At 61.1% G+C, this 25,992-nt stretch overlaps 2 protein-coding genes across 4 annotated transcripts; one reads left to right on the top strand and one right to left on the bottom strand.

Moving 5' to 3' along the window:
- Positions 1-8,366: 8,366 nt before the first annotated feature.
- On the bottom strand, positions 8,367-15,794 carry CCDC166 (coiled-coil domain containing 166). Its single transcript, XM_046022703.1, has 2 exons — positions 9,647-15,794; positions 8,367-9,564 (listed from the first exon to the last, which is right to left on the bottom strand). The coding sequence occupies exons 1-2, from the start codon at positions 10,085-10,087 to the stop codon at positions 8,767-8,769; spliced, it is 1,239 nt and encodes a 412-aa protein (XP_045878659.1). The 5' UTR covers positions 10,088-15,794; the 3' UTR covers positions 8,367-8,766.
- Positions 15,795-19,403: 3,609 nt separating this feature from the next.
- Positions 19,404-25,643, top strand: MAPK15 (mitogen-activated protein kinase 15). 3 transcript variants are annotated; one of them, XM_046022682.1, is made up of 13 exons: positions 19,407-19,576; positions 20,997-21,095; positions 21,298-21,327; positions 21,438-21,528; positions 22,020-22,150; positions 22,241-22,404; positions 22,586-22,763; positions 23,480-23,537; positions 23,938-24,075; positions 24,230-24,335; positions 24,780-24,913; positions 24,990-25,118; positions 25,229-25,643. In XM_046022682.1, the coding sequence occupies exons 1-13, from the start codon at positions 19,508-19,510 to the stop codon at positions 25,594-25,596; spliced, it is 1,695 nt and encodes a 564-aa protein (XP_045878638.1). In that variant the 5' UTR covers positions 19,407-19,507; the 3' UTR covers positions 25,597-25,643. The 3 variants fall into 3 exon arrangements, with proteins under 3 accessions (XP_045878648.1, XP_045878638.1, XP_045878630.1); XM_046022674.1 differs by having other exon boundaries at positions 19,413-19,576; positions 22,624-22,763; positions 24,230-24,663; positions 25,229-25,560; XM_046022692.1 differs by having other exon boundaries at positions 19,404-19,576; positions 24,990-25,560.
- Positions 25,644-25,992: the final 349 nt, after the last annotated feature.

Here is a 25,992-nt window from a genome sequence, read left to right as displayed (position 1 = left end):
AATTGGGTGGGTTTTTTTTTCTTTTAAGATTTTATTTATTTGATGGAGAGCTCAAGCAGTGGGAGTGGCGGGCAGAGGGAAGAAGAAGAAGCAGGCTTCCCGCTGAGCAGGGAGGCTGATGCGGGCCTGGATCCCAGAACCCTGGGACCATGACCTGAGCTGAAAGCAGATGCGTAACTGAGCCACCCAGGAGCCCCATGGGGTGGTTTGTCGTCTTATTACTGACTTACAAGAGCCTTTTCTATTTCGTAGATGAAAGTCTCTTTCCAAATATGTATTCATTATGAATACTTTTAGTCTTTGGCTTACCTTTTCATTTTCTTTGTGGGGGGGAGGGGTAGTGGGAGAGGGAGAGAATCTCTTCATTTTCTTTTTTTTTTTTTTAAGATTTTATTTATTTGACAGAGAGAGATCACAGGTAGACAGAGAGGCAGGCAGAGAGAGAGAGAGGAGGAAGCAGGCTCCCTGCTGAGCAGAGGGCCCAAAGCGGGACTCGATCCCAGGACCCGGAGATCATGACCTGAGCCGAAGGCAGCGGCTTAACCCACTAAGCCACCCAGGTGCCCTCATTTTCTTAATGGTATCTTTTGAAGATCACATTTAAAAACAGTTTTCACTAGTTCACAAAAATTTGTATAGTTTATGTTTCTTGAGTTCTGTCTAGGTTTTAAAAAAGCTGTTTTCCAGTTATTATTGCTAGTGTGTAGAAACATTTGATTTTGACCTCTCTCTGGCTCTCTCTGCCCCTCTCCCTGCTTTCTCACTTTCCTAAAATAAATACATAAATCTTTAAAAAAAGAAAAAAAGGACCGTGGTAGATGTCCTAGAGAACCGCTCTCCTCGGCGCTAGGCTGGCAAGAGGGGCTGCAGCTCGGTCCTGGAGGCGTGTCTTACGTGTTTCTCCCCCACTCTGGGGCTAGAAGTCCCCCGTCAGGTCTCTGCCTGCTTGCGCCCTGCGGAGAACCACTTCCTGGCTCACGGATGGCGGACGAGGGAGAGGGAGCGAAGGAGCGAGCTCTGGGGTGTCTCCTCTTATAAGGACGCTAACCCTGTGGGATCGGGGATGCACCCTTAGGATCTTTTAACCATAATCACTCTCTTAGAGGACGCACCCTCGACTACAGCCATCCCGGGGTCAGGGATTCCACATGTGAGTTTGGGGGGACGCACACAGCCCGTAACAGGCGTCTTCCCTGGAGAAGCTTCAGGCCTCTTGAGGTTTTTCCTCCTTGGGGACCGTCCCCCTTCTCTTCTTCCAGCCCGAACATGCGAGTTTTAGCTTCTTCATTTCTCACTGTCCTGCAGCCTCCGGAGAGGCCGCGTCTGACGTCCTGCTCCTGGTGCGAGCTGTCTGTGTTACCGGAGCCCGGCAGGGACCTTTGAGGACGCGTGCACACAGTTCTCAGGAAGAGTGGCAGCATCTGGACCTTGGCCAGCAGGGCCTCTCCTGGGGCTGCTGCTGGGCCATTTCAGGAGCGTGGCCTCACGGGCTAAGGGCTGTGCCGTTGGCCTCCAGAACCTGTGTGGTGCCTGGCTGGCCCTGGAACCTCGAGGCCAGGCTGAGGGGGCTGGGAACCCAGGTTCTTGTCCTGTGTGCCGTAAAGGGGCCATCCTGGGCCGACACTGGCCAAGGCCATTTCTTCATGCCCCCCTGGAGGCAGCCCCATCTTCCTCCATCAGACCTTCCCACGGTTAGCTTTCAAGCTGCGGGAAACTTCCATGGGCCTTTCTCAACAGAAGGGTCCTGCGGGGAGAGCCCATCCGGCTTTCCGTGATGTCCCCGTTCCCTTCTCCATTTCCGTTGTCTCTGCTTCGGGGTGACTTCTCTGGAGGACCACCCACCGGCTGGCCTGAGCCCTGGCATGCTTGCTCTGTGTGTACAAATGAAACCTCTTCTGTCTTTTGAGAAGGATTCCATGGTCCCAGACCGGACCTCGTCTCTCCTGCAACAGTGAGCTGAGCCGTGACTTGAGGAGAGTGAGAGACCTGAGTTTCGGGAAGCCCAGAGGAGTTGCTGCTCGGGGCATCCGCGGATGGCATTTTCCTCTCCCAGTGGAACGGTGGGGTGTGCAGCTGCTTTCTGAGCTGGGCTGCAGGACGCCGCAGGGGCAGAGGCCACGCTCCCGCACGGAGAGCTTCCCTGGGGAGTGCCAAGCACGCGGGACGGTGTGGGGTGGGACAGGAGGGCAGTGTGGCCCGCAGCTTGGGTGGGGTCTGCGGGAGATGCTGGCTGCTGTGGATCCCCAGCTCAGAGACCCAGTTGGAAGGACGCTTACGGCCTGGAGGGCAAGTGGCCCAGAACCAGGCAGGGCTGCACAGCTTCCGAGCCCCTGGGCCCCCCGGCAGGGCCTTGCTGCTGGGACGCCCGAGCCCCCTGCACGGTCCCAGAGCCCGCCCGCCGGGGCCCTCGGAGCTCACCTGGCTATGAGGCAACGGTGGGGGACGCCGGACTCGATCCGTTTTCTGCCGTTTGCACTTTTAGCTACTCCGTCCCTCCCGTGTCACTTTGCTGGAGGGAGTCCTTGTGCGACTGACCTGAGCCGAAGGGACAGACTTTCCTCTGGTCGCTTGTCTCCCTGCCCCTGGGGCCCCAGCACGCTCCGCCGTAGGTCGGGGTCCTCCAGCCTGTGGCCCCCAGCAGCGCAGCCCCTGCGGCCAGCACCTGTGTCCCTTGCGAGCACTTCAGGGGGTCAGGAAAGCTGCCTTCGTTGGCTGGAGCTTACGGCCAGAGCTGAGCCCCACAAACCCTCTGCGAACGGCCCTGGCTGCTCTCCTGGCTCCGCCGTCCGGCTCAGCCTCTCCATCTGCGCTCGGCGCCTGGTGCTCGTTTGTTCGCGGTCACGAACACGGGCCGTTGGGAACGGTGGTCTCCCACTGTCCTGTGGCCAGACCCTGGTACTCGGTCACACGGGCCTGCGCGGGGTCCGCCGGTCCTTGGGCCTTGCCCCTGCCTCTGCTCTCAGGAGCACTGCTGAGCCCAGAGTCTGCCCAGGGTCTGTTTGCGATTGTCTCCCGCTGCCCCAGCCCTGCTCGCTGCTCGCTCTCCGAAGTACGTACGTGAGTAAATACATAAACACGTTCGTTCTTTTATTCATTCATTCAAAAGATGGGGCGCCTGGGTGGCTCAGTGGGTTAAGCCGTTGCCTTCCACTCAGGTCATGATCTCAGGGTCCTGGGATCGAGCCCCGCATTGGGCTCTCTGGCTCAGTGGGGAGCCTGCTTCCTCCTCTCTCTCTGCCTGCCTCTCTGCCTACTTGTGATCTCTCTCTGTCAAATAAATAAATAAGATCTTTTAAAAATAAAAAATAAATACAAAAAAAAAAAAAAAGATGTCCTGAAGATGGTTGAGAACAGCCGCTAACCCTTCAAGTGACGGAATCTGGCCTTGTGCTCGGCCCGTCACACCGCCCCGCGGGCTGGGCAGCCGACGCAGCAGACGGGTTTCTCGCAGCCCTGGAGCCTGGAAGTCTGAGACCGGGGCCGGGAGGGCTGGGTTCTGGCGAGGACCCACTTCCTGGCCTGCACACGCCCCCTCCTCGCTGTGTTCTTACCTGGTGGCGGGGGAGCTCTGCCGTCCGGTCTTACGGGCACAAACGCCATCGTGGGGGCCCCACCCTCATGACCTCATCGGACCCGATCACCCGCCGCGGGCCCCACCTTCAAGCACACCGCACCGGGGTTGGCGCGTCAACGGAGGAATCTGGGGCGACAACTGGGTTCATGGCCGGAGCCTCTCTGGTTGAGTCGGGCCGCAGCCCCGCTGGAGGAGGGCGCCGCTCCCACCGCACGGGCCTGGCGCGGCGAGTGAAGCCGGGCCCATGGCCCGAGGCCCCCGCATACATGGGGATCTGCGCAACGGAGTATGGGCGTGTCTGGCGCCCACAGACTCCAGCCGCTTCCACAGTGCTGGTGTCTCCCAGTTCGGAGCAGGCGGCCGGTGTGTTCCCGCCGAGGCGTGGAGCTGCGAAGGCCTTCGAAGGGCGCTTGCGCTTGGGCTGTAACCGCCCGACCCGGATCCGTGGGCCGGAGCCGCTGAGGATGACCCCGGCCCCAGCTCTGCCCTGCGGGAACCGGCCGTCTGGTCACCTGCTTCGGGGTTTTCATCTTCCACTTCTGGCCGCAATTGTGTGGAAGGAAATGGGAGCGACTCAGGGTTGTGCAGCCAACTGCGTTCCCTCCGATGACGCGTGCGGAAGGATGCAAGTGGACTATGCGGGAGCTTCGGGGCGGGGCCGGCAGGGCCAGGCTCCACGCGGCCCCTCACTCACCCAGCCCGGCTGGCTGGGCTGCACCGGCAGGCCGGGTCCCGTCTGAAGTCGTCTGTGCTCGGCTCTGTGGGCAGATGCTGGGGGACACCGAGTGACGGGGGTGGCTCCCGCGGGGGGATCACAGAGCGTGGCCACGGAAGGCCACGGGGAGGTCGCATCTCAGCCCTTGCTGCCATCAAAGGCAGCTTGCGAACCGAAGGATGGATGGGAGTTGAGGGGGACATGCTAGTGCTTGGGTGAGGCATGACCTCACAGTGAACGCGTTTCCTCCTCCCTGAGGCCTCCCCTGGCCCCTCACTCGTCTCTCCCGAGAACCCTCTGTTCCAGGAGCTTTGTAAGGAGACCCGGGGACCTTTCTCTACGCTGTTAGTTTATTTGACAGCTGAACAAGGTCATTGGCTCTTTTCTGGGAGGGGACAGAGCATGGCTATGGGTGATCCCCACTCTCTGCGCTGGCCTGGAAGTTCCTGGGCAAGGGATTCGGGTAGCGATGGGGAACACCCCACGAGACTTGGGGCCGGAGCCACAGAGCAGTGGGCAGGTGCTGAGGGGACAGAGGAGGGTAGTCATGACAATCTGAGGGAGGCCTGCCCTGGAGGTGCCCAGCTGGGCCGATCCCCCGGTGGGCATCCTGCAGGCTGGGTGTCCCGTGTGGCCCAGCCTCAGGGGCCTGAGGGGTCACACACAACCATCCTCCTAGTGGTTTCAGGGCAGCCGCGGGATGGGGCAGACCACGGCTGAGTTTTAGCAGCTTGTTTAGACAAGAGAGGCCAGAAAGCTGTCAAGGACAAGGGAGCGGCAGAACCAGCTCAGCAGGACTTCTAAAGTAAAGGTTATCGAATCAAAACCCACATACGGATGCGTCTCCATGTTGAGTAGGCAGCCAGATGGATTTTCACAAGGAAAGTAATGATGCCTGATTTGTGGGTCATCTTGTTCTCAGAAGCTTCTAGACCAGCAGACCGGGAAGGTTGGTTGGTTGGTTGGTTGGTTGGTTTTTTCAGACTGGGAAGGTATGATGGAAATTTAAAGCATTCTGAGGGTTAGGAGGAGGGAAAATGTATTATCTTAAATGTGCATGTTTCCCTTTCTCAAGAGACACTAAAGGAGGAGAAGAGTTGATTTCCACACAAGTAGAGGAAAACAAATGAAACATGAAAAGAGAAAGAAAACACAAAGTATAAAATAAACTGAAAAAAAAAAAACAAAACCACTGGGAGCCCCTGGGTGGCTCAGTGGGTTAAGCGAGGGCCTTCAACTCAGGTCATGATCCCAGGGTGCTGGGATCCAGCCCCACGTCGCCTAGTTTGGGGGGGGGTGTCTCTGCTCAGTGGGGAGTCTGCTTTTCCCTCTGCATGCCCCTCCCCCGCTTGCACGCACCTGTTCTCTCTCAAATAAAATCTTTTTAAAAATACTACCAATACTGCAAATCAACGAATATAAAATAACTACAGTGTGTGGTTAAAAGAAAAGATTGTTGGACTCTATTTTTAAAGATTTTTTAAAAAGATTTTATTTATTTATTTGACAGAGAGAGATCACAAGTAGGGAGAGAGGCAGGCACAGAGAGAGAGGAGGAAGCAGGCTCCCTGCCAAGCAGAGAGCCTGATGCGGGGCTCGATCCCAGGACCCTGAGATCATGACCTGAGCTGAAGGCAGAGGCTTCAACCCACTGAGCCACCCAGGCGCCCCATCCCTTCCCTCTTTTTAAAAAATTCTTTCCTGTTTATTTTTTTTGGAAAAAATTATTTGGCCTGTAGAGGACTGGAGTGACTGCACCCTGACACTTTCAGGACTCCGCTTCTCCCTGTGTGTTGTATACTCTGGTAATCCCCGCGGAAACTTGATCGGATACTTTGTTTCTCGCCAGCACGTTCTGCTGGTTGCTCAGTGCGTTCGATTGCTACATACCAGAAGGCACTTAACAAAACCTCTTGGTAAAGTTAGGGTCACTCGTGGGTCCCCAGGGGCAGCTGAATCCTCGGTTCTGGTCATCAGTCTTCCACCTATAGGCTTTCACTACCACTACGACACCGCCGATGACTTCTGCAGCTGTTAGATGGAATTTGATGCAGAACTTTCCTTCTCCAAACTGTTTATCCTGAAATATCATTCCCTAGTGCAAAGTCAGAGTGGTTGTGGTTCCTTTTTTACCAGTTTTTAGGATAAGAGATTAATTACTATAGCAGCAACCTTCAAGATGACTAATGGGGTGGGTTTTTATAATATTTTAAACTTACACATTTTATATATTTGGTATTTTTCTATTCAGGACGGCCGTTATTCTTTTGATGCTGAAATTGTTGACTTTTTGGCCATTCAGAGCCCTTCACCTGTGGCATCCTGTCTTTCTGGCAGGTCTCTTTCTGGGAGCAGCCTTGCCTTCTGGCACAAGCTCTCCTAAACTCATTTTGTATTGTTTCCTTCCCCAAATCTCAAAAGAGTCCTAGTTCCTTTGATTTTTTAAAAAAGATTTTTATTTATTTGACAAGCAGAGATCACAAGTAAGCAGAGAGGCAGGCAGAGAGAGAGGGGGAAGCAGGCTCCCTGCCGAGCAGAGAGCAGGATGCGGGGCTCGATCCCAGGACCCTGAGATCTTTTTTTTTTTAGAGAGAGAGATCACAAGTAGGCAGAGAGGCAGGCAGAGAGAGAGAGGGAAGCAGGCTCCCTGCCGAGCAGAGAGCCCGATGTGGGACTCGATCCCAGGACCCCTGAGATCATGACCTGAGCCGAAGGAAGAGGCTTTAACCCACTGAGCCCCCCAGGTGCCCCCTAGTTCCTTTTAAAGAGAAATGCTGAGCCCTTGCAAGAGTGCTTGTATTTACTGCAGGGAGGGGCGGAGGAACCCTGTCCACCCAGGACCAGAACATTCCAACTGAAGTCTCACGGGGGCGGGGGGCGGGGTGCGAAGCGTACAGAACCGTCTACACAGCTAGGTGCGGCTGGGCGGGGCTTCTGCCCACTGCCCCTGTGTGGCTCGCTGTCACTGTACACTGCCCTTGATGACTAAAGGCTCCACGTTAAACCTGGGGTCCGAATTCCTGTCTCCATCCGGCCCGGCCGTCCCCGGGTCCTCCGGCGCCGGCGGTGATCACCAACCAGCGGCGGCCTCCTCCCACCAGGGGCAGCGCTCACGCCCGACCTCGCCATCGTGGACCCCGGGGGACCTTGCAGTCACTGCAGCTCAGACCCCAGCAGGAGGAAGACCGGCTTCCTCTCCTCCCCACCAACAGCTCGGCCTCTGAGAAGCAGCTGCAGTCCCTCTGGTCGGTGGGTTTTTTCCTTACAGCCCCCTTTCCTCTATGAGACTGTGTCCCAACGGCTTGGGCTGCGATGCTGAACAAACCTGTTTCTGTAGAGTAACTGGCAGTTTTATTTTAAGGCTGACCGGGCCATCAGGACCTGCTGCTCGGACCCCTGCCACGGTGGGGTCCGGCTGCCCCAGCGAGTCCCCAAGGCTCCCCTAGCCCTGCCCTCTGCCGCCGGGTTGCCCCAGCCACGCCAGCCTCGACCACCTCCCGCTTGGGCCTTGCGGGCGCGGGCCCCAGGGCGCAACCAAAGACCCAGGATTTCCAAGAACCTTCCCTCTGTGGTCAGGATGACGTCTCCAGCCCTTGGGTCAGTACTGAGGGTATGCGGGACCTGGCCTCCCCCAGGAGCTGCTGGACCTCCCACAGCCGCACCCGAGGGGCATCCCACTGGCCAGCCTGGGCGCACGGACTGAGAGCTGAACGCTGTCCTGTGCACCCCCGAGAGCAGGACAGCCGGCATTTTCGTAGGAGCTGGGGCTTAGCGAATACTGCTTTCTCTGTCCTACATTTTCGGATTTGGGTCATCATACCGGGGTAAGGTAGAACATTTTTGTGCTCAGGAACACTAAGGATTTTTAAATCCTTTAACTGAAGGGGCATAATGTCTGGAACCGAATCTCAAGTGGTTCAGGAAAAAATGCAGACACAGACCTGCGGACCGAATCTCGGTAAACGGGAGTTCTCTGTACTCAGCAACTTTTCTCTGTTGGAAATTATATTAAAAATTACTCCTCCCCTTGGTGGCAGCCCCACCCTCCCCCGCCCCCGCCGCAGTGGCCGTCCTGACCGCAGGTCATCGCACGCTGGCCCTCCGGGCTACAACCCGTGGTTGCCCCGCTCCTCCCGGCTGGCCGCCTTTCCTGCTCTGGCAGCCTCTGTCCGTGCGGGCGACGTCCGTCTCTGCCAGCGCTGGCGGGAGGATACTGGTGTGGCCCGCTTGCGGGGCAGCTGGGGTCAGCCGAGGAGGAGAGGGACGCATCAGGCCCCCGCGCAGTTAGGGAACTGGAAGCCAGAGTGAGTGGTCCCTGCGGCTCCGGAAAAGCTGGCGCAGGAGAGCGGCGGCGCCAGAGCCAGGTCACACCTTTATTAACATCGCGTTCACGCAGTCCGCGGGCGCCGAGCGCTCACCTCCCCGCCCGCGCTCGCCGTCCGCGCCGGCTCTCCCGCACTCGCCTTCTGCCGCAGCGTCAGCGCCCGCCGTCTCCTTCGACCGCGGGACAGGAAGCGCCCGGGCCCAGGACAGGCTGAGCGGAGGGAGTCGTGCTGTGTGCCCGCCCAGGTAGGAAGAACCTCGAAGAGACCTGGGAGCCCCGGTGGGGCGGGATCAGGGACGCGACCCGGGAGCCCGGGCGGGACGGGGTCAGGGACGGGTCCCGGGAGCCCCGGTGGGGCGGGATCAGGGATGGGACCCGGGAGTCCGCGCACGATGAGTGCTGGGATGGAACCCGTGAACCGGCCTTCCAAGGGGCCTGCGATGGGATCCTGGAGCCCACGTGCGACGGGAACAGTGACTCGGAGCTCGATGGCGCTGTGGAGGGGGCGAAGGACCCGGGACGCGAGGCGGGCGGCGGCGGCGGCGGCTGCCACAGCGGCGGTCCGTCGCGGCCCCGGCGCAGCCAGCCATGCACCCGCGCCAGGTCCCGGGTGTCCTCGTGCTCGCGCCGCAGCTGTTCCCGCTGCTCCAGAAGCCGGCGCCGCGTGTCGTGCAGCAGCTGGGCCCAGCGCAGGAGCCGCAGGAGCTCCCGCCGCAGGCGCGCGTTGTCAGCGCGGATGGCCTGCGTGTGCAGGACGAGCGCGCGCGCCGCCTCCCGCTCCGCGCGCCGCGCCAGGGACTGCACCCGCTGCCGCGCCTCGCGCTCGAAGGCCGCCTTGTCCTCCAGGAAGCGGCCCTTGACGCGGTGCAGCAGCTTCGTGTGCTCCACGCGCATGTGTAGCAGCTCGCGCTCCAGCGCGCGGATCCGCGCCAACTGCTCCAGCTGCAGCTCCTGCGGCGGCGGGGGGCACGCGGGTCAGCGCGGGGACGCGCGGCGCGCGCCCGGCCCCCCCGCCGGGCGCGCGCTCACTGGCCTTGTAGGGCTGCAGCTCCTGCACCTGGCGCGCCATCCGCGCCGCGCGCGCCTCCATGTCCAGCAGCTGCGCGCGCACGCCGTCCTCGCGCCCGCGGTACAGCGAGGCCAGCTCGGCCCGCTGCCAGTGGACCTGCGTCAGGTCCACGCGGTTCTGCTCGTCCAGCCGCACCACGGCCCGGGCGCAGCGCTGGGCGCGCGCGCTCACGTAGCTGGCGTAGAGCCGGTTCTCCTCGCGCAGGCGCGCGGCCTCGCGGTCCAGGAAGGCGTTCTCCCGCAGCACCCGGTCGGCGCGCGCCTCGCAGGCGTCCAGCAGCTCCGACAGCAGCCGGTGCTCGCGCTGCAGGTACTGCCCGCGCTCCGACAGCCGCGGCTCGGCGCCGTCTCCCGCCGCGCCCGGCCGCCGCCCCGCGCCGGGCCCGCGCTTCTTCTTGGGCCCCATGGGCCGCGGCCTGGGGCGTCGCCCGCGCCTCCAGCCTAACCCCTGCCTTCCCCCGGCCCGAGCCTTCCGGCGGGGTGGGACGCGGCCCCGGGCCACGAGGATGGGGGGGTCGCGCTGGGGGTCAGGGTGTCGTCTCCAGCCTTTCTTTCTCTTGGGCTCCTTCCGGGCCTTGGCCGTCCGGCGGGGCTGCCGGCCTTTCGTGGCGTTGCCGGGGCCTGCGCGGTCTCCGTGGAGACAGAACTCGGCCGCCCTCCCCCGCCGCCACCCCGTCGCCCGGACAACGGCCGACCCCCCCTCGGGGCATTTCCGTCCAGTCCCTCGCCCCGAAGTCGGTGTGTGACGGCCTGCGCGGGCGCCCTGCAGAGTTCCGCCCCGCCGGCGGGGTTTGGGCTTCCGGAGGAGGACGCTGCCCCCGAGTCTGACCGAGCCCCCCGCAGCCGGGGCAGCCCCCACGCTCCACGTGCCGGACTGCGCCCTCCGCCGTCTGCCCCGCAGCGGACGCCCCGCAGCGGACTCCCCGCCCCGTGCCCCCGTGCGGGAGAGGGTTCCCCCAGTTCCGGCCTCCAGGCGTGAGCAAGCCGCCCCGCCCCGCGCTGTGAAGGTTCCCTCTAGCTTGTCGGGACAGAGCGCCCCACCGCTTTTCAGCTCTCTGGGGGTCCTGGTTTTCCTCGAAGCACTTCGTGACTCTTCACTCGTTCTGGAGGCCCCCGGGGGAGTTAGGGTTACTAGGAGGATCGTGTCCGTTTGGATGCGGTGGGTTGTCCGCTGTTTCTCTCTCTGGGATTTCCTCTGTGGGGTTCCTAAGCCCACACGTGCGCCCTGTTCAACTCATCCCACTGGCCAGCCCGGGGTCAGCTTCCCTTCCCAGCTGGGGGGATGGCTGGAGAGCAAGGGTCCACCAAGGATTTTGCGGTTGCTCTTTTTGCTGTGACATGTGGAAAACAGCACCATGAACCCTTCATTTAATTCCGGGCGGCCGGGTCTCCCAGCGGTGCTCACAGCAGCTGACGCCAGGCCGTCAGGCACCTGGCTAAGGGGTCTCTCTCTCCCCTTTGCCCTGCACCTTAAATCTACACCTGTTTTGGTCCTGTCGTCATATAGGTCACTGCCCACGTCTGTCCACGTTTGCTGTAGCGTGGACAGATTTGAGACTTGTCCACCGGCGAGTCTGGGAGGAGCAGGCCAGAAGGAGCCCCCATCTGTAGGAAGGCGTGTGCGGAAAAGCATGTCAGGATGCTGACTGCAGGGTTGCGACGACCCTCCTCTAGACTTGCGGTGTTGGCCACGGCCACATGGGGCGTGGGGCAGAGCCTTTTCCAATTAGGAACACAGAAGAGGCATTTTCTTCCGGTAAAAAGTGAGGTTTATGAGAAAGAAGAAAATGATGTACAGGACAATGCGCGCTCTCCCCTTGGCGTGAAAATTTTGAAGAAACGTTGATTCATAAACAGCATCTGAATGTCGGCCTTAAATGATAGGCTCCTCGTCCAGCATGGAGCCCAGTGTGGGGCGGCACTCCCGACCCTGAGAGATTAAGGCCTAGGGAGACAGAGAGAGTTGGAAGCTTAACCGACTGAGCCACCGGGCGCCCACATATGTATTTGTTTTCTTTTGTTTTTAATATGAAATTGGTGTCAACTTCTTACAGAAACCAGTGGAAAGACCAAGTCGAATCAGGGAAGATACTGGGCGACTGTGCAGCCGGGGGGCTCCCCCGCTCCTGAGAAAGTTTGCTTCTTTCTCAGGGCCTGGCGTCTCCAGCCAGGGGCGCTCTGCTCCCAGGACAGCGGGCGGCGCTCTCCCCTTGGCCACCCTCAGCACCCGGCAGGGGCCACCGTCCCCATTCGCTGGATGCCAGCAGGCCGCCCCTGCCCCTCCCGGGCTGCAGGCCCCACCCTGCCGTCGGGCGGGAGAGGGGGTCTGGTTGGCCCCTGCCCTTTAATCGCTGGTGCCAGGTGAGGGCTCCAGGGGCATCGGGTCTCAAGTCGTGCGAGGCTCCGGGATTTCTCGGTGCTTCGTCTTGGTTTCACGGCTCCCAGATGGCTCCTCTCAGGGCAGGGCTGGCGATCGCCTTGTTCTCCGCTGTCTCCAGTGTCCCCGGCGCTCCCTTCTTCCCATGGCTGCAGTCCCGACACTGGTTTGGAGAGCCTCCTGGGAAGCGCTGGCCCCGCGCCCAGCCCTGGAGCAGCCAGGGTGCACCCAGACAGCGCCCTAGTCCCGCCGTCCGCGGCCTGGGTCCCGCCCTCACCCCCTCCGGGCCACGCCCAGCTCTGACTCCTCCCTGCCGCTCAGCACCCGCCGTCCTGGACCCCTGCGCCTCTGTACTACCCTGGAGTCAGGCCGCCTCCGGGACTCGATGCAGAGCCGCGCAGTAGGGGAAGGCGGGGACCCTGTCTGCCCTGCTCCCTGGCCCTCACTCCGCGCCTGAGGCTCGGCCACCAGACTGGTTGCAGGAGCGGCCCCTCTCCTGGGAAGGGGGAGTGCCTGGCCCAGAGGCCGGCTGAGATGCACCCACACCCCAGGGGCCTTTCACGTGCTGTGTCCGCCAGGTTCCCCGCGGCCCACAGAGCCAGAACCAACCTCCCAGGGCTGGGATTCAAAGCCAGGCCTTACCTATGACATCTCTTCCCCACAATTGGGGTTCCTGCCCCCTCCCCCACTCCGTGGATAGGGTAGTGGTCTTTATCCCTCCAGACTCAGGCTGGGGAGGGTCTGGGGTGAGGGGTCACTCACCTCCTGGCAGGAACCCTGCGCTGGAAAGACACTAGGAGGAAGGGGGGTGAGCCGGGGCTCAGCTGCAGCCAAGGCTGCCCCCTTCCCACTCCCCTGCCCTCAGATCGCCTCCCAGCGCTCTGGTGGGGGCTTGCCGGGAAACCCCAGGGCGGGTTTTGGGGTAGCTGCTCACTCAGGCTACTTAGCGCACCCCAGCCCCAGCGGCCGCTCACGGCTGGGGGCGCACTCTAGCAGCTCGCGCACTCTGCGCTGGTCTTGCTGTGCCTCTGTCCGGCTCACCCTCCCTACTCAGCTCCTGACACTTGGGTGAGCCCCTCCCTCAGGAGTAGCCAGTGGTGTTGGGCGCTGCGTGACCCTGAGGGGGCAGTTCCAGCGGCCTCTGCTCCCATTTCACAGATGATGAAACTGAGGCACAGCGTAACTTGAAAGACCCCTGGAAGCCACAGGGCTGTGAGCAGGACATCGGTGGGCTCCTCCCACCGTGCAGAGTACCGCTTGGCAAGTGTTTCCCCATCTCTGCGCTGATGAGAGTGGGTAGGGCCGCCCCATAATGCCCCCTTTATGGAACCCCGCCCCACAGCAGAGTGAGGCCAGCACGTGGCCACCGACCCTTCTCCCTGCCCAGGCCAAGCGAGCCTGGAGAACTGGTTGGGTCAGGTGATAGAGAAGACCTGACCCTGAAACACAGCCCTGGGCGGGAGGCAGGGACCCTGGGGAGCCTGGCGGTAGGTGCGTCCCAGTCCCGTACCTCATCCCTTGATCAGAAGCACAGCACTGACGGTGGTCACCACGGCCAAGGGGACGGTGGGCAGGACCGTGAGCAAGATCCAGGAGAGTCTGTCTGTCCAGTGCATCCTCTGGCTGGCGTCAAGCCCTGGAGGGCCCGGGCCTGGCTGCTGTCTGGGCCCCGAGTGGGACCCAAATCTGTCCTCTTGCTTATATCCTCATTTGGGTCCTGCCTGCCCGCCTCCCCCCTCACTGCCCCACCCCTGGCCTACATCCCCAGACCAGGGAGCTGGCTCTAAGCTGGGCTTGGGGGCCAGGACCCTTCCTGAAGGGGCCTCCCTCTCACAGCCAGGTACCTTGGAACCTGTACCAGACCCACACCAGGTTCATGGTCAGCGCCACGTGGAATGCCCAGGTCCAGGCCACGATGTGTGGCAGCCCCCACAGCCACGGCTGCCCCTGCAGGAAGCGCGGTGCCCTCCCTGTCACACAGTGCCATGAGGGGGAACAAAGACAGGCCAGAGCCAGCGGGAGCCCCTGGGGGTGCACGCGGAGCCCACGAAAGCCAGGAGGGGCTCCATGGTGCAAGGCGGTGACCCAAGGCGCTGGCCTACTCAGGATCAGCACGCGCGCGGCGTCCGGGCAGGCCGATGAGCTCTGAAAGGCCTTGCTGGAGCCCAGGGCCCGTGGGCTTGGCTCCCTCCTCCTCCCTGGAGCAGGTCAAGCCAAGAAGGCTGGAGCTTGGGGTGTGGTCCGAGTCAGCCTGTGCCCCCCTCTCCAAGGGTGCTCACCTACCTCTGTTTGTGAGGAAGAGGGTGACAAACAGAAGGATGCCCAGTATCCAGAGCCCCCCGCAGGCCCCGAGGGCAATGCCCACGCCAGCCTCCACAGGCCGGCTCAGAGACGCCCCTGAGAGACAGCTGTGAGGGGGAGCCCAGCCAGGGGCACGCCTCCTCCGGCACCCCAATGATCTCAGAGATGAGCACATCTGCACCCCCAGCGTGCCTTCCCGGAGTGACCCGCAGCACCTGAGTCCGCAGCACCTGAGTCCACATCCCACGCAGGCAACAGGAGAGAGGGGAGGACGACTTTAGAGACCCAGGAGCTGGAGGAGCGGACCATGTCCATCCCCGCCGCGGGGAGATGCTGTGCTTGAGAATTGGGGTGGGCAGCAGGGGACACAGCTGTGCTAGGCACTCAGACCTTGACACTGAGGGGTGGGGCCGGACCCCCACCCCTGGACTGTGACCTGCAGGAAGGGGTGGGGCCCGTGCACAAGGACTGGGACAGTCTGCCATCTGGTAGGTGGGGACCGTGTGGATCCGGTCTCCTGAATCACGAGGAGGTTGGTGACTCGTGAAGCTGGAAGTGCTGACCATGTAGTTTCAACCCGGGGCCTGGCGCTTGCTCACCGCCCGCTGCCGGTCAGTCTTCGGACGCAGACTCCTGATACTGCCTTGTATCCCCTAAAAACTCAATACACAGTCCACTTTTTAGCTGATGCATAATAAATACCGCAGTTGATAACGTGCTCAGAGCAAGGCTGGGGGTCACAGCTGCGACAGAATTTGTTGTTGCTAACGACTGGTGAGAAAATAAAATCTTCTTGGCCAAGAAGATTTTTATATCCCCAAATTTATATCTGCAAGGGTATTTGGACAGGGTCCAGTTGGAATACGTAGACATCTGGCCCCAAGAGAGAACACAATAGCAGCTTTAAAAATAACTATTGGCAATGAATACTGTTACGCTGAAAAATAAATAAATAAATGGGAAAAAAATAACTATCAGATGAATCAAGTGCCCACTGAAAAAATGACTTGACAATTAAATGTAATAAAGTCCACTTTGCAGAATTTTTTTTTGTGGAAGTTCACTGATACTGATAAACTTTTGCTTATGGACTACATTCTCGGTGGCAGAATGGAGGGTCAAGACCTCCTTTAGTTTGGGATTTGTGGGGGAAGGCAGGAAAAAGAAGGGCTGGCGTGCCAGCTGTCCCATGTCTTTGGTGATCTCACTTCCCACTGCCCTCAGCAGCTGCCTGGGACTGCTCCACACTCCCCTGGGAAGAGGCTCTTTCTGAACAAGCTCGTGAAGGATCCTGCTGCCCCTCTCCTGGCCATGCGCTATCCATCAGTGCGTCCAAGGCTCAGCAGCCTGGCCAACTAGCTACCACGCCTCCCTCCATCTCCATCCACTTTCTACCTCCTGTGGCTTTAATTTTGTCTTCTTTCTCTAGTATTTTAAGGTGAAAACTGAAATCGTTTTGTCTTTTCTTTTTTTAAAGATTTTATTTATTTATTTGACAGAAATCACAAGTAGGCAGAGAGAGAGGAGGAAGCAGGCTCCCTGCAGAGCAGAGAGCCTGATGTGGGGCTCTATCCCAGGACCCTGGGATCATGACCTGAGCCGAAAGCAGAGGCTTTAACCCACTGAGCCACCCAGGCGCCCCAAGATTTATTTTTATTTTTATTTAAGGTTTTATTTATTTATTTGACAGAGAGAGATCACAAGTAGGCAGAGAGGCAAGCAGAGAGAGAGAGAGAGAGAGAGGAGGAAGCAGGCTCCCCGCCAAGCAGAGAGCCTGATGCGGGACTTGATCCCAGGACCCTGGGATCATGACCTGAGCCGAAGGCAGAGGCTTAAACCACTGAGCCACCCAGGCGCCCCATTTTGGGATAATTTTAGTATTTTTAACCACTTTTTCAGCAATTTAGTTATCTTATGCTCCTTTATGTTTTTCATTATGGCTCCCTATTTGCTTTTCCTACTTAGGTTTCATTTAAATTCCTGGATTTGTGAGTATGTTACTTCTCCTTCAAATTTGCAAAAATTTCAGCCATTACTCTCTCTTCTAGAAATTCCACTGGGTTATTTCTTGTAACTTCTCATCATAGTCATGTTTTCCTTTAAATCCATGAGCATACATGGAACAGTTGCTGCTTCGAGTCATTGCCAATTCCGTCATCTGTCATTTATGGGTCTAGTTCTATCAACTGATTTGTTTCCTGGATATGAGTCATGTGTTCCTGCTTCCTCACAAGTCTGTAACTTTTTTATTCAGGTGAAATGGACATAAAGTTACATTAAAGTATACCTCTCAGCGGCATTCGACACATTCACAATGCATTGTAACCACTACCTCTACCCGTCACAAAACATTGGCATTGCCCTCAAGGGAACCCTGTTTCCATTAAGCAGTCGCTACCCATCCCCCTTCCCTCACTCCAGGAAGCTGCCAATTTGCTCTCTCTGTGGACGTACCGATTATGAATGTTTCACGTGAGTGGAATCATGTATATGATCTTCTGTCTGTGACCTCTTTCACCCAGCGCGGCATCTCTGAGGCGCAGCACGTTGTACTACGTAGCATACGCTTTAGTCCTTCTTGGGGCTGAATTCATTCTGTTGTGTGGGTAGACCACTTCTTGCTTATCCATTCCCCACTTGGTGGGCACTCGGGTTGTTTCCACTTTTTGGCTTTTGTGAATGTTAAGAACGCTTGTGTGCAAGTACTTGTTTGAACACCTGCCTCCTGGCAGACAGTCTCTCTCCTTTGCTGTCCTGCCCGCTGCTTCTTGGTGCTGTATTCCGTAAACTCCTGTCTCCTTTGTTCTGTCCTTGGTAGATGCTTTCCCGGCCACACTCCTGGCCTCCACCTGATGCAGTCCCCTCACAGGATTTCATGAATCTTTGATTGCATTAGTGATGTTCATTAATCACTCTTCATGCACTGGGGACCATTTGTATATCTTCTTCAGAGCTGTGTCTATTCAAATTCTTTGCCCATATTTTTAGTTGGGTAAATCTAGTCACCTTTTAAAAAAATATATTATTTTAAGGAACCTCCACACCCAGCATGGAGCCCAATGCTAACTCACAACCCTGAGGTCAAGACCAGGCTGAGAACAAGAGTTGAAAGCTTAGCCTACCGAGCCACCCAGGCGCCCCAATCTAGTAACTTTTTATGACATTCTGGATGCTGGATATTTTGAATTTTCTGTTACTGAGTGTTGTTTTCTTGGTGTTTCCCTTTAAAGCACGTTGGCGCTTTTAGGCCGGCAGTTAGGTGATGTTTGTAGCGTCCCGTCCCTTGTCCCTTTTAAGGCTTGTTGACACTCACGATAGGTGTGCAATAGACTTTAGTCTAGAGCTCGATTAGTCGCTTTATTGAGATGTGACCTGTCTGGGGGCTCTCCTAGATGCTGTGGGGTCTGCTTGGCTATGACCTCCCTACCAACGTGAAAGCTGGAAATTGTTCAGCAACACCATCCCCCACCCCCTGCCACCAAGTTGTTCTTTCTGTGGACTGGATGCCAACAGGTTGGGTCCGAGGACCCAGGGGGTCTCGCGGGACCAGCCAGGACGTTCCTCGGCTTCAGGGAGGATAGAAATCAAACAGGAGCCAGCAGGACGTGAAAGAAGGACTGTTGATAGAGAGCAGATACAGAGCATCTGGGAGACTCAGGAAGGAAAGGAGCATGAGTCGAGTCTTTGGGGAAGGGATTTTTTTTTTATCAAGGATGGTGGCCTGGTCTACTTGTCCCCTCAGGCATCCAGGACGTGGTCAGAACAAAGATGAAAGCTCAGATGGTCTTCCCGGGAGCCAGGAGGCCTCGGCAGGGAGGTGTGAGGCCCTGGCGGTCCGGGATACGCACATGACGACTTGTCTGCTCATTCTTACCTGGTCCTTCCCTAGGCGCTATCTGTTCCAGAGAAATCACGGACTCCTTGTCCCTTACAAGGAGGACATATACAGAGGCCTGGGTGAAATAGGGGTGCAGGTCCTAGCAAGAATCCAAGCAGGAACAGAGCAAAAAGCAGATTTTTATGGAGTCCTTGAGCTTCCCCATCGCAGACGGGTGGAAATCTTCCCCCACTCCTCCCTGACATAGAGCTGGGACCGAAGTCAAGAGGTTGTTTGCTCCTGGTTTCCCAAGACCACAGCCCTGCACTGCCTGCTGTCCAGTTCACAGAAAGTCATTTTGCACGTTTGGTCCAGTTTTCCGGCTGTTTTCTGGGGGGGGGGGGGGCATCGTGTCCTGCCGGATACTCTCCCCCTGCCACCCTGCTTCTCTGCGCGTCCTCCAGCTCTACACCGAGACACAACCTTGGACTTACAGAGCAGGATTCGGGTAACTTGGGCCCAAGTGTACACCCTTGGGAGCTGCACCAGATTAGCCGCTTCTGCACCGAGGTTCCAGCGCCCCGCGCCCACCGCAGGCGCCGTCGCTGGGCCGTGGACGGCATCCCCGCCGGTCAGTGTGAAGGGCCGGTGCCCCAAGCGTGGGTCCGACGGGCCTGGGGATGCCGCGCGCACCCGGTGGCTCCTGCAGCGTCTTTCCTCTGCAGCGCAGCAGCGTGTCGCCGGCCGCCTCGGGCGCGTTTCCGTGTCGGTCCGTCCGTGTCGGTCCGTCCGTGTCCGTCCGTCCGTGTCGGTCCGTCCGTGTCCGTCGCGTGCGGGCCCTGGACGCAGAGCTGCGGGCGGCGTTCGCGTGCGGTTCCGCGGCCGACGCTGCGGTTCCCCGGGCTGACGCCCGCGTGTCGGCAAGTGCGCGCTCAGCACGCGGGGGTCGCGCTCGCCCTCCGCCCGCCTCCGGCCGCCCCGCCCGAGAGCCCCCCGTCCTGCGGCGCCCCTGGCCCTGGCGCCCGCCCGCTCGGGGCCCGCTCGCTCCTGGGGGGCGGGGACGCGGGAAGGCGGGAGGCGGCGGGAAGAGCGGCCCGGCCGAGGGCGCCCCGCGGACGCACGCCCCGAGCCGGCCTTCGGGCTTCGGAGGCGGACGGGGGCGGGGGCGGGGCTAGGAGCCGGGCGGGCGGGGCGGTGGGTGGGGTCTGGGCCGCACACCCCGCCCCGCCCCGGCGCGGCGCAGGCGCAAGGGGGGGCGGTCTCCAAGGCAACCGGATTCAACAGTTCCAGCCCCGCGGCGTCCGGAGGCCTCCCGGCGCCCACCCGACGGCATGTGCGCGGCGGAGGTGGACCGCCACGTAGCCCAGCGATACCTGCTCAAGCGGCGGCTGGGGAAGGGGGTGAGCCCGGCCACCTGCGGGGCGGGGGCAGGTCCCGTGGGAGGTCTGTTCTCTCCGACACTGCCGGGGCCCTGCGCTCACTACCAGTTTTCTCCACCGACTGGAGGGTGGCCTTGGGCAAGCCACCGAGCCCCTCGGGCCGCAGCTTCCTGTACCGGGGTTCTAACGGTGCCTACTCCCAGGGGGCCCACAGCGGCCTCAGGCCGGTGGGACCCTGGACAGATCCCCTCCCCAGACCCCATCGAGCGTCCCCTGCTCCCACCTGCCACTTCTAGTGCCCATAGGACACTCCAAGGGGACTGGGCCCACCATTCCGGTCGCTGAGGGCGATGGGTGCATCTCAAGCCTGGCCCAGGAAGGGGCCGAGTGGGTAGATGGGCATGGAGTGAGAGCCAGAACCTTGTGTGAGCAAACGTACATTTGTGCTCCTGTGTGAGAGCATGTGGGATTGCGTGTAAGAGTGTATGTGAGGGGCGCCTGGGGGGCTCCGTGCGTTGAGCCTCTGCCTTCGGCTCAGGTCATGATCTCAGGGTCCTGGGATCGAGCCCCGCATCAGGCTCTCTGCTCAGCAGGGAGCCTGCTTCCTCCTCTCTCTCTGCCTGTCTCTCTGCCTGCTTGTGATCTCTCTCTCTCTCTCTGTCAGATAAATAATAAAACTCTTAAAAAAACCCGAGTGTATGTGAAGGTGGGTGACTGGGTGTGTAATGAGGGAGGAAAGATACAATGTTCCAAACAGGGCAGACAGCAAGTGCAAAGGCCCTGCGGCAGGGACCTACTGGCTGTGGGGAAAGAGCAGAGTTGGTACAACCTGGATGGGAGTGACTGAGGGAGGGCTCTGATCACCCGAGCCTTCGGGAAACTGCAAGGGCTTCTGCTGGGCATGCCATAGAGGGTGGCAGCAGCTTTTGGCACCACAAGTGACCCCGTCTGGTCCGTAGAGCGTGGACGGTGGTGCAGGCTAAGGAGACCAGTGAAGAGGTTAGTGTACTGATCCAGACAGGAGATGTGGGAGAGTCAAGAGGCTCACACCAGATGCGGCAGCAGAGATGGTAGCAAGTAGTCGGATTCTGACGAGTTCTGAGTGTGGCGCCAGTAGGATTTGCTGAAAGGCTGGAGGGGGCTGTGAAAGAGGGTAAACGGGCCCAGAACAGGTTTCCTCTCCTATCCACAATCTCCCGTCTGGGACCTTATTTCTTTCCGGGATCTTGCTTCCTGTCACCCTCCTCTGGAAGACGCCGGCGTCCTGGGCAGCAGGCTGAGCAGCCCGCCCTGCAGAGACCTCCTCGCCCAGAGCCACAGCCCCTCCCCACACCCTCATTCCCTCCCAGGAGCCAGAGTAGGCAGGAGGAGCAGTCTGGTGGGCAGGGGAGGGGGCAGGAGGCTGGCTCTGCACCCAGCAAGCTGACCAGCCTTCTTGCAGGCCTATGGCATCGTGTGGAAGGCAGTGGATAGGAGGACTGGCGAGGTCGTGGCCATCAAGAAAATCTTCGATGCCTTTAGAGATAAGACGGATGCCCAGGTAAGTGAGTGGAGAAGAGGAGGGAGAGGCACAAGGGCGGGTGTGGGGGTGACACCCCGCTGCTTGGTGCTGGAAGCTCTGTCACTGCTCAGAGCGCCATCTGCTCGGTGACCCTGTGGTCCAGTGGTTTGCACGATGAGCATCAGTCCCTATGGAGCCTTCCAAGATCCAAACCCACACTCATACTTCTGTCTCATTCCAGAGAACGTTCCGGGAAATCACGCTGCTCCAGGTAAGCGGCCAGGGCCGTCTGACCTCCTCCCCAGGTGCAGCTGCTCCAAATGAGGGAGGAAGCATGGACCCTCGCCCCTCAAAGCACACAGCCCCAGGCTCTCTCCTTAGGAACTTGGGGACCATCCCAACATCATCCGCCTCCTGGATGTGATCCGGGCGGAGAATGACAGGGACATTTACCTCGTGTTTGAGTCTATGGGTGAGTGCGGCCTTGCTCAACCCTGGTGCTGGGCCCTCCCGGGGCCTGCCCTCCTTTTTATGTCTCTCTGCGGCCCAGGCCACCACAGTGGCCAGCTGGGACAGTTCCTTGGTGCCTGAGGACAAACCACGGGCGTGCGTCAGCGCCGGGTCCTGGCAGTGACCACCTTGAGCCCACCTCTACAAGGCTCCTGCTTTCTCCACCGCTTGCAGCTGTGTTTCCCTTTTTCCACCTATTTTTGTAAAACAAAACAACAGGAAATAAAGTATTAAACATAATCCCACAGACTTTTATTGCTACACCAACCAAGGCAGCCAACAGGCCTGAGAAGCTGGCCGGAACCACTACGTGTGTGTGCCCAGGACAGGGTCAGGGACAGGGCTGCAAGGGAGGCCAGTGGGACCTGGGGGCTGTGGCCACGGGAGGGGTCCATGGGGGGCAGACCTATGCCCTCTTCCCAGGCCCCCGGGCTGAGCCGCATGCTCCCCTAGACACGGACCTGAACGCCGTCATCTGTAAGGGCAGGCTGCGGAAGGACACCCACAAACGCTTCATCATCTACCAACTCCTGCGGGCCACCAAGTTCATCCACTCGGGACATGTCATCCACCGGGACCAGAAGGTGCCCCCCTGTGCTCCATTCGTGGGCTCCGCCCCCCCCCACCGTGTGCACCCACCCCTGACAGAGCTCAGCCCGCCTCCTCCCCTGCAGCCGTCCAACGTTCTCCTGGACTCCAGCTGCTTGGTGAAGCTCTGCGACTTTGGTCTCGCCCGCTCCCTCGGTGGCCTCCCTGAGGGGCCTGAGGGCCAGGCCCTGACCGATTACGTGGCCACGCGCTGGTACCGGGCTCCCGAGGTGCTGCTGTCCTCCAGCTGGTAAGAGCATCACCCCCACACGCCTGCCCTCACCGTCCGTGCAGCACCCCCATAGCCTCCCCTCAGCCAGGGCCCCCCAGGCCTTCTTGGGCCCCCTCGTGCACCCTCACCGGCTCCCTTCCAGTGCCCCAGACCCTGCCCCCTTGATCGTGTCTCCTCCTCCCTCCGCTTCTGCCTTCAGGGTCCCCCCCCCGACGCGTGCACCCCTTCCTGCCCCAGGTACACCCCCGGGGTGGACATGTGGAGTCTGGGCTGCATCCTGGGGGAGATGCTTCGAGGAAGGCCCCTGTTCCCAGGCACGTCCACGCTGCACCAGCTGGAGCTCATCCTGGAGACCATCCCACCGCCGTCCAAGGAGGGTGAGTGTGTGCAGGGCCCTGCGGGGCGTCAGGGAGTCTGAGGGTCAGCACAGAGAGCTGTAGGGGACAGCACGGGACAGGCCAGGACTGGTGGTGAGGCTGGGGATGAAGGGAGGGGAAGGGTCCAGAGCCTCGGGGAGACCGGAAAGGGCAGGGCCTACACATGGTAGGCCTGGGGAGGAGCTACAGGTCCCTGAGGGCCAAGCAGTGCCCATAAAGGGTCCAGCTGGGGCAGGACAAGAACTGGGGCTGGCGGGAGCAGGCCCCGCAGCTGTGCCGGGAGCGGGCAGCAGAGGGTGTGGGGAGACGTGGTGGAAGACAGCCGTGGGGGTCAGGTAGTCTAGGGAGTCCTTCCTCTTCCCTGGGGGGCGGTGGGGAGCAGGGCAAAAGAGAGGGGAAGAACCAAGTGGGGGGAGCCCTATTGTCTCCCCTGAGTCTCTGCTTTCCCCGGGTGGAGGGAAAGGGGCCTTTCCGTGGAGGAGGGAATGCCCAGATTGGAGTGCGTGTGCAGGAGTGTGAGTAGAAAGCCGCGCGAGGGCAGGCACACGGAGCACGGATCTAGGCACTGCAGCTCACAACCCTGCCCGACAGCCCAAGCCTGGAAAGACGGGCGCTCCCCTGGGCAGGAAGAGACCACGGGCCCCCCAACTCCAGGAGTGGTCCCACTGGACCAGGCCCTCCCGGTCACACACCGTCTTCTGTCCATCCATCTGCAGACCTCCTGGCTCTTGGCTCAAGCTACAGTGCCTCGATCCTGCCCTGCCTACGGGCCTGGTGAGTGGGGATGCTTAGGAGCCTGGCTCTGGCCCTCTTCCTGTCAACTTGTGGGCCAGTCCGCCAGCCCAGACCTGGGCCCTGGGCTTCTGATGGCGGTCCCACACCCAGCAATTTGGTCACACTAATAATGAGGAACCTTCAGCGTCCCCCAGCATGGTCGGAGGCGTGGGGAGGCCCACAGGAACACAGCAGGGCTTGGAGAGGAGGGGATCGAAGCAAGGCAGGGAGGGGGTCTCGCCCCTTGCCAGACTGCCTGAGGGTGTTGCATGGGGACGGAGGGGCACCGGGTGGGTTAAGGGGTGCTGGGCGGAGGGTCAGGGTCGGAACTGGAGCTGCCACAGATACGGGTGTGGGAGCAGCCCGCACCTGGAGAGGGGACAGTCGCGGGCGCCCGCAGGCCACGGCAGCCGCTGGACACCCTCCTGCCGCCAGACACACCCCCGGAGGCCTTGGATCTCCTCAGGGGCCTCCTGGTATTTGCCCCGGACAAGCGGCTTAGCGCAGCCCAGGCGCTGCAGCACCCCTACGTGCAGAGGTAGGGGCGGGGCGGGGCGGGGCGCAGAGGGCGGGGCGCAGAGGGCGGGGTGCCGCGGGCCTGCTCTTCCCTTGCTGGGGCTGGATGGTGGGTCCCGGATCTGCGCCGGGTTGGAGAGACGGGAGGGTCCCCCTTCTGCCACGCCGCGCCGCAGGTTCCACTGCCCGGCCCGAGAGTGGACCCTGGATTCGGCTGTGCGGCTCCCGGTGCTCGAAGGAGTTCAGCTCTCAGCCCCCGAGTATCGCAGCCGCGTCTATCAGGTGCTGTGGCGGCCACCACTGCCGTCCCTCATCCGCGCTCACCCTCGAGCCCCTCCCCTGCCTCAGCGACCCCCGGACCCTCTGCACACGCGCGGTGCACCCCTGAGCGCCCCTCCCTCCCCGCAGATGATCCTGGAGCGCAGGGCCAACAGCCGGGGCCCCAGAGAGAAGGGCGTGGGGGGCACACCCCTGGGCGCAGAGCCCGGCGCCCCCGCGCCGCAGGCGCCCCTGCTCAGACCCAGCGCCGCGCTTCCGCCGGCCCCCGGCTCGCCCACGCGGAACCCCGGACGCAGACCTCAGAGCGGCCCGGCTCAGCGGCCCGCGCCGGGTGTGTGATCTCCGAAGGCTTCCCCGCACCGGGCGCGGCCCCTGCCCCTGCCGGGTGGAGGCCCCGAGCGTCCGCTGCGCGGGACTAACCCCGCGGGTTGATCCTCCGACCCACAGACGTCGTCTGCGGAGCCAAGAACCTTCCGCGGCAGAACTCGGCCCCCCTGCTCCAGCCTCCGCCCCCGCGAGGTCTCGGGAGAGCGGGGAAGCCCCCTGGGGCGACGCCGGAGGCCCCCTCGGCACCCTCGTGGGTAGGTCGGCCCGGGAGGGTCCCTCTCGATCCCTTCTGAGGGCCGGGCAGTGACCCGGTGGCGCGCCCCTTCCCAGGTGAAGCGCAGCGGCAAGGGGGCGGCGCCCTCCCTGGCCAGGCAGGCCGCCGCCCAGGTGGCCATCCAGGCCCTAGTCCGGAGCGACTGGCACCCGGGCCGAGAGCTGCGCGCGAGCGGCGCGCGACGGGTGAGCTCCCGGGCCGTCCTTCCCGCCCCCTCGGCCGCGGGGTTCGCCGGGGTCTGGGCCCTCCCCTCCCTCTGGTCCCGCCCCTCACGCCGCCCCTGGACCGTGTGCAGGTCCCTCGCGGGCTTCCCGCGGACGGCCGGCCCGAGCCCCGGCCTGGCCGGAGGATGTTCAGCGCCTCGGCCTCGCAGGGGGCTCAGGGCGCCGCGAGGGCTGCGCTCGGGGGCTACTCTCAAGCGTACGGTACCGTCTGCCGCTCGGCACTGGGCCGCCTGCCGCTGCTCCCAGGGCCCCGCGCCTGAGCCGCCGCACCAGCCTCCAGCCCGGCTCTTCTGCTCAGCCCTTGCCCCTTGCCCAGTCCCCTGCCCCTCTCCCAGACCCAGATTTACCCCCAAGTCCCCCATGCTCCCCACCAGCCAGAATCTGCCTGGCCACATTCTCGAGATCCAGGGGGCTTGTCCGGGCCTCTCCCGCGGGGTAGAGGTTCTCACCTGCCCCCAGTCACGTCCTCCAATAAATCCTTGTCCCTCCCCAGCCTGCCTGCCTATCTTCTGTTCTGAGTGGGGACTCCCTCCGAGGTCACACCACCCCTTGCCTGGAGCCCACCCCCTTTGGAGGACCCCGTGTCTAGTATAGAACCCATGAGAAGCTGCATGGACACCTGCTGTCGCTGTGTGGCTCATGTCTGCCCAGTGCCCAGTGCTGTCCCTGGGGGCTCACACCGCCAATGACTGGCCCAGGGGGCTCCTCAGGGCCAGCTTCCCATCGTCTCTCCACAAACGGTCTGGGACCTGCTCGGTGCCAGAGCACCATCAGAGGGACAAGGCTGTCCTGAGGTTGCTGGGGGGGCGTGGGTAGGGGCTCATGCACCTGCTGC

Source organism: Meles meles, chromosome 1 (assembly GCF_922984935.1).
Source record: "Meles meles chromosome 1, mMelMel3.1 paternal haplotype, whole genome shotgun sequence".
NCBI lineage: Eukaryota > Metazoa > Chordata > Mammalia > Carnivora > Mustelidae > Meles > Meles meles.
This window is presented reverse-complemented; position numbering and strand designations above follow the sequence as displayed.

Excerpts from the sequence above, each read along its gene's own strand:
- CCDC166 (XM_046022703.1), bottom strand. The coding sequence starts at position 10,087 with ATGGGGCCCAAGAAGAAGCGCGGGCCCGGCGCGGGGCGGCGGCCGGGC. Across the intron at positions 9,565-9,646 it reads AGGAGCTGCAGCCCTACAAG|GAGCTGCAGCTGGAGCAGTT; the intron begins GCCAGTGAGCGC and ends CCGCCGCCGCAG.
- MAPK15 (XM_046022674.1), top strand. The coding sequence starts at position 19,508 with ATGTGCGCGGCGGAGGTGGACCGCCACGTAGCCCAGCGATACCTGCTC. Across the intron at positions 21,096-21,297 it reads GAGATAAGACGGATGCCCAG|AGAACGTTCCGGGAAATCAC; the intron begins GTAAGTGAGTGG and ends GTCTCATTCCAG. Across the intron at positions 24,664-24,779 it reads GGCTCAGCGGCCCGCGCCGG|ACGTCGTCTGCGGAGCCAAG; the intron begins GTGTGTGATCTC and ends TCCGACCCACAG.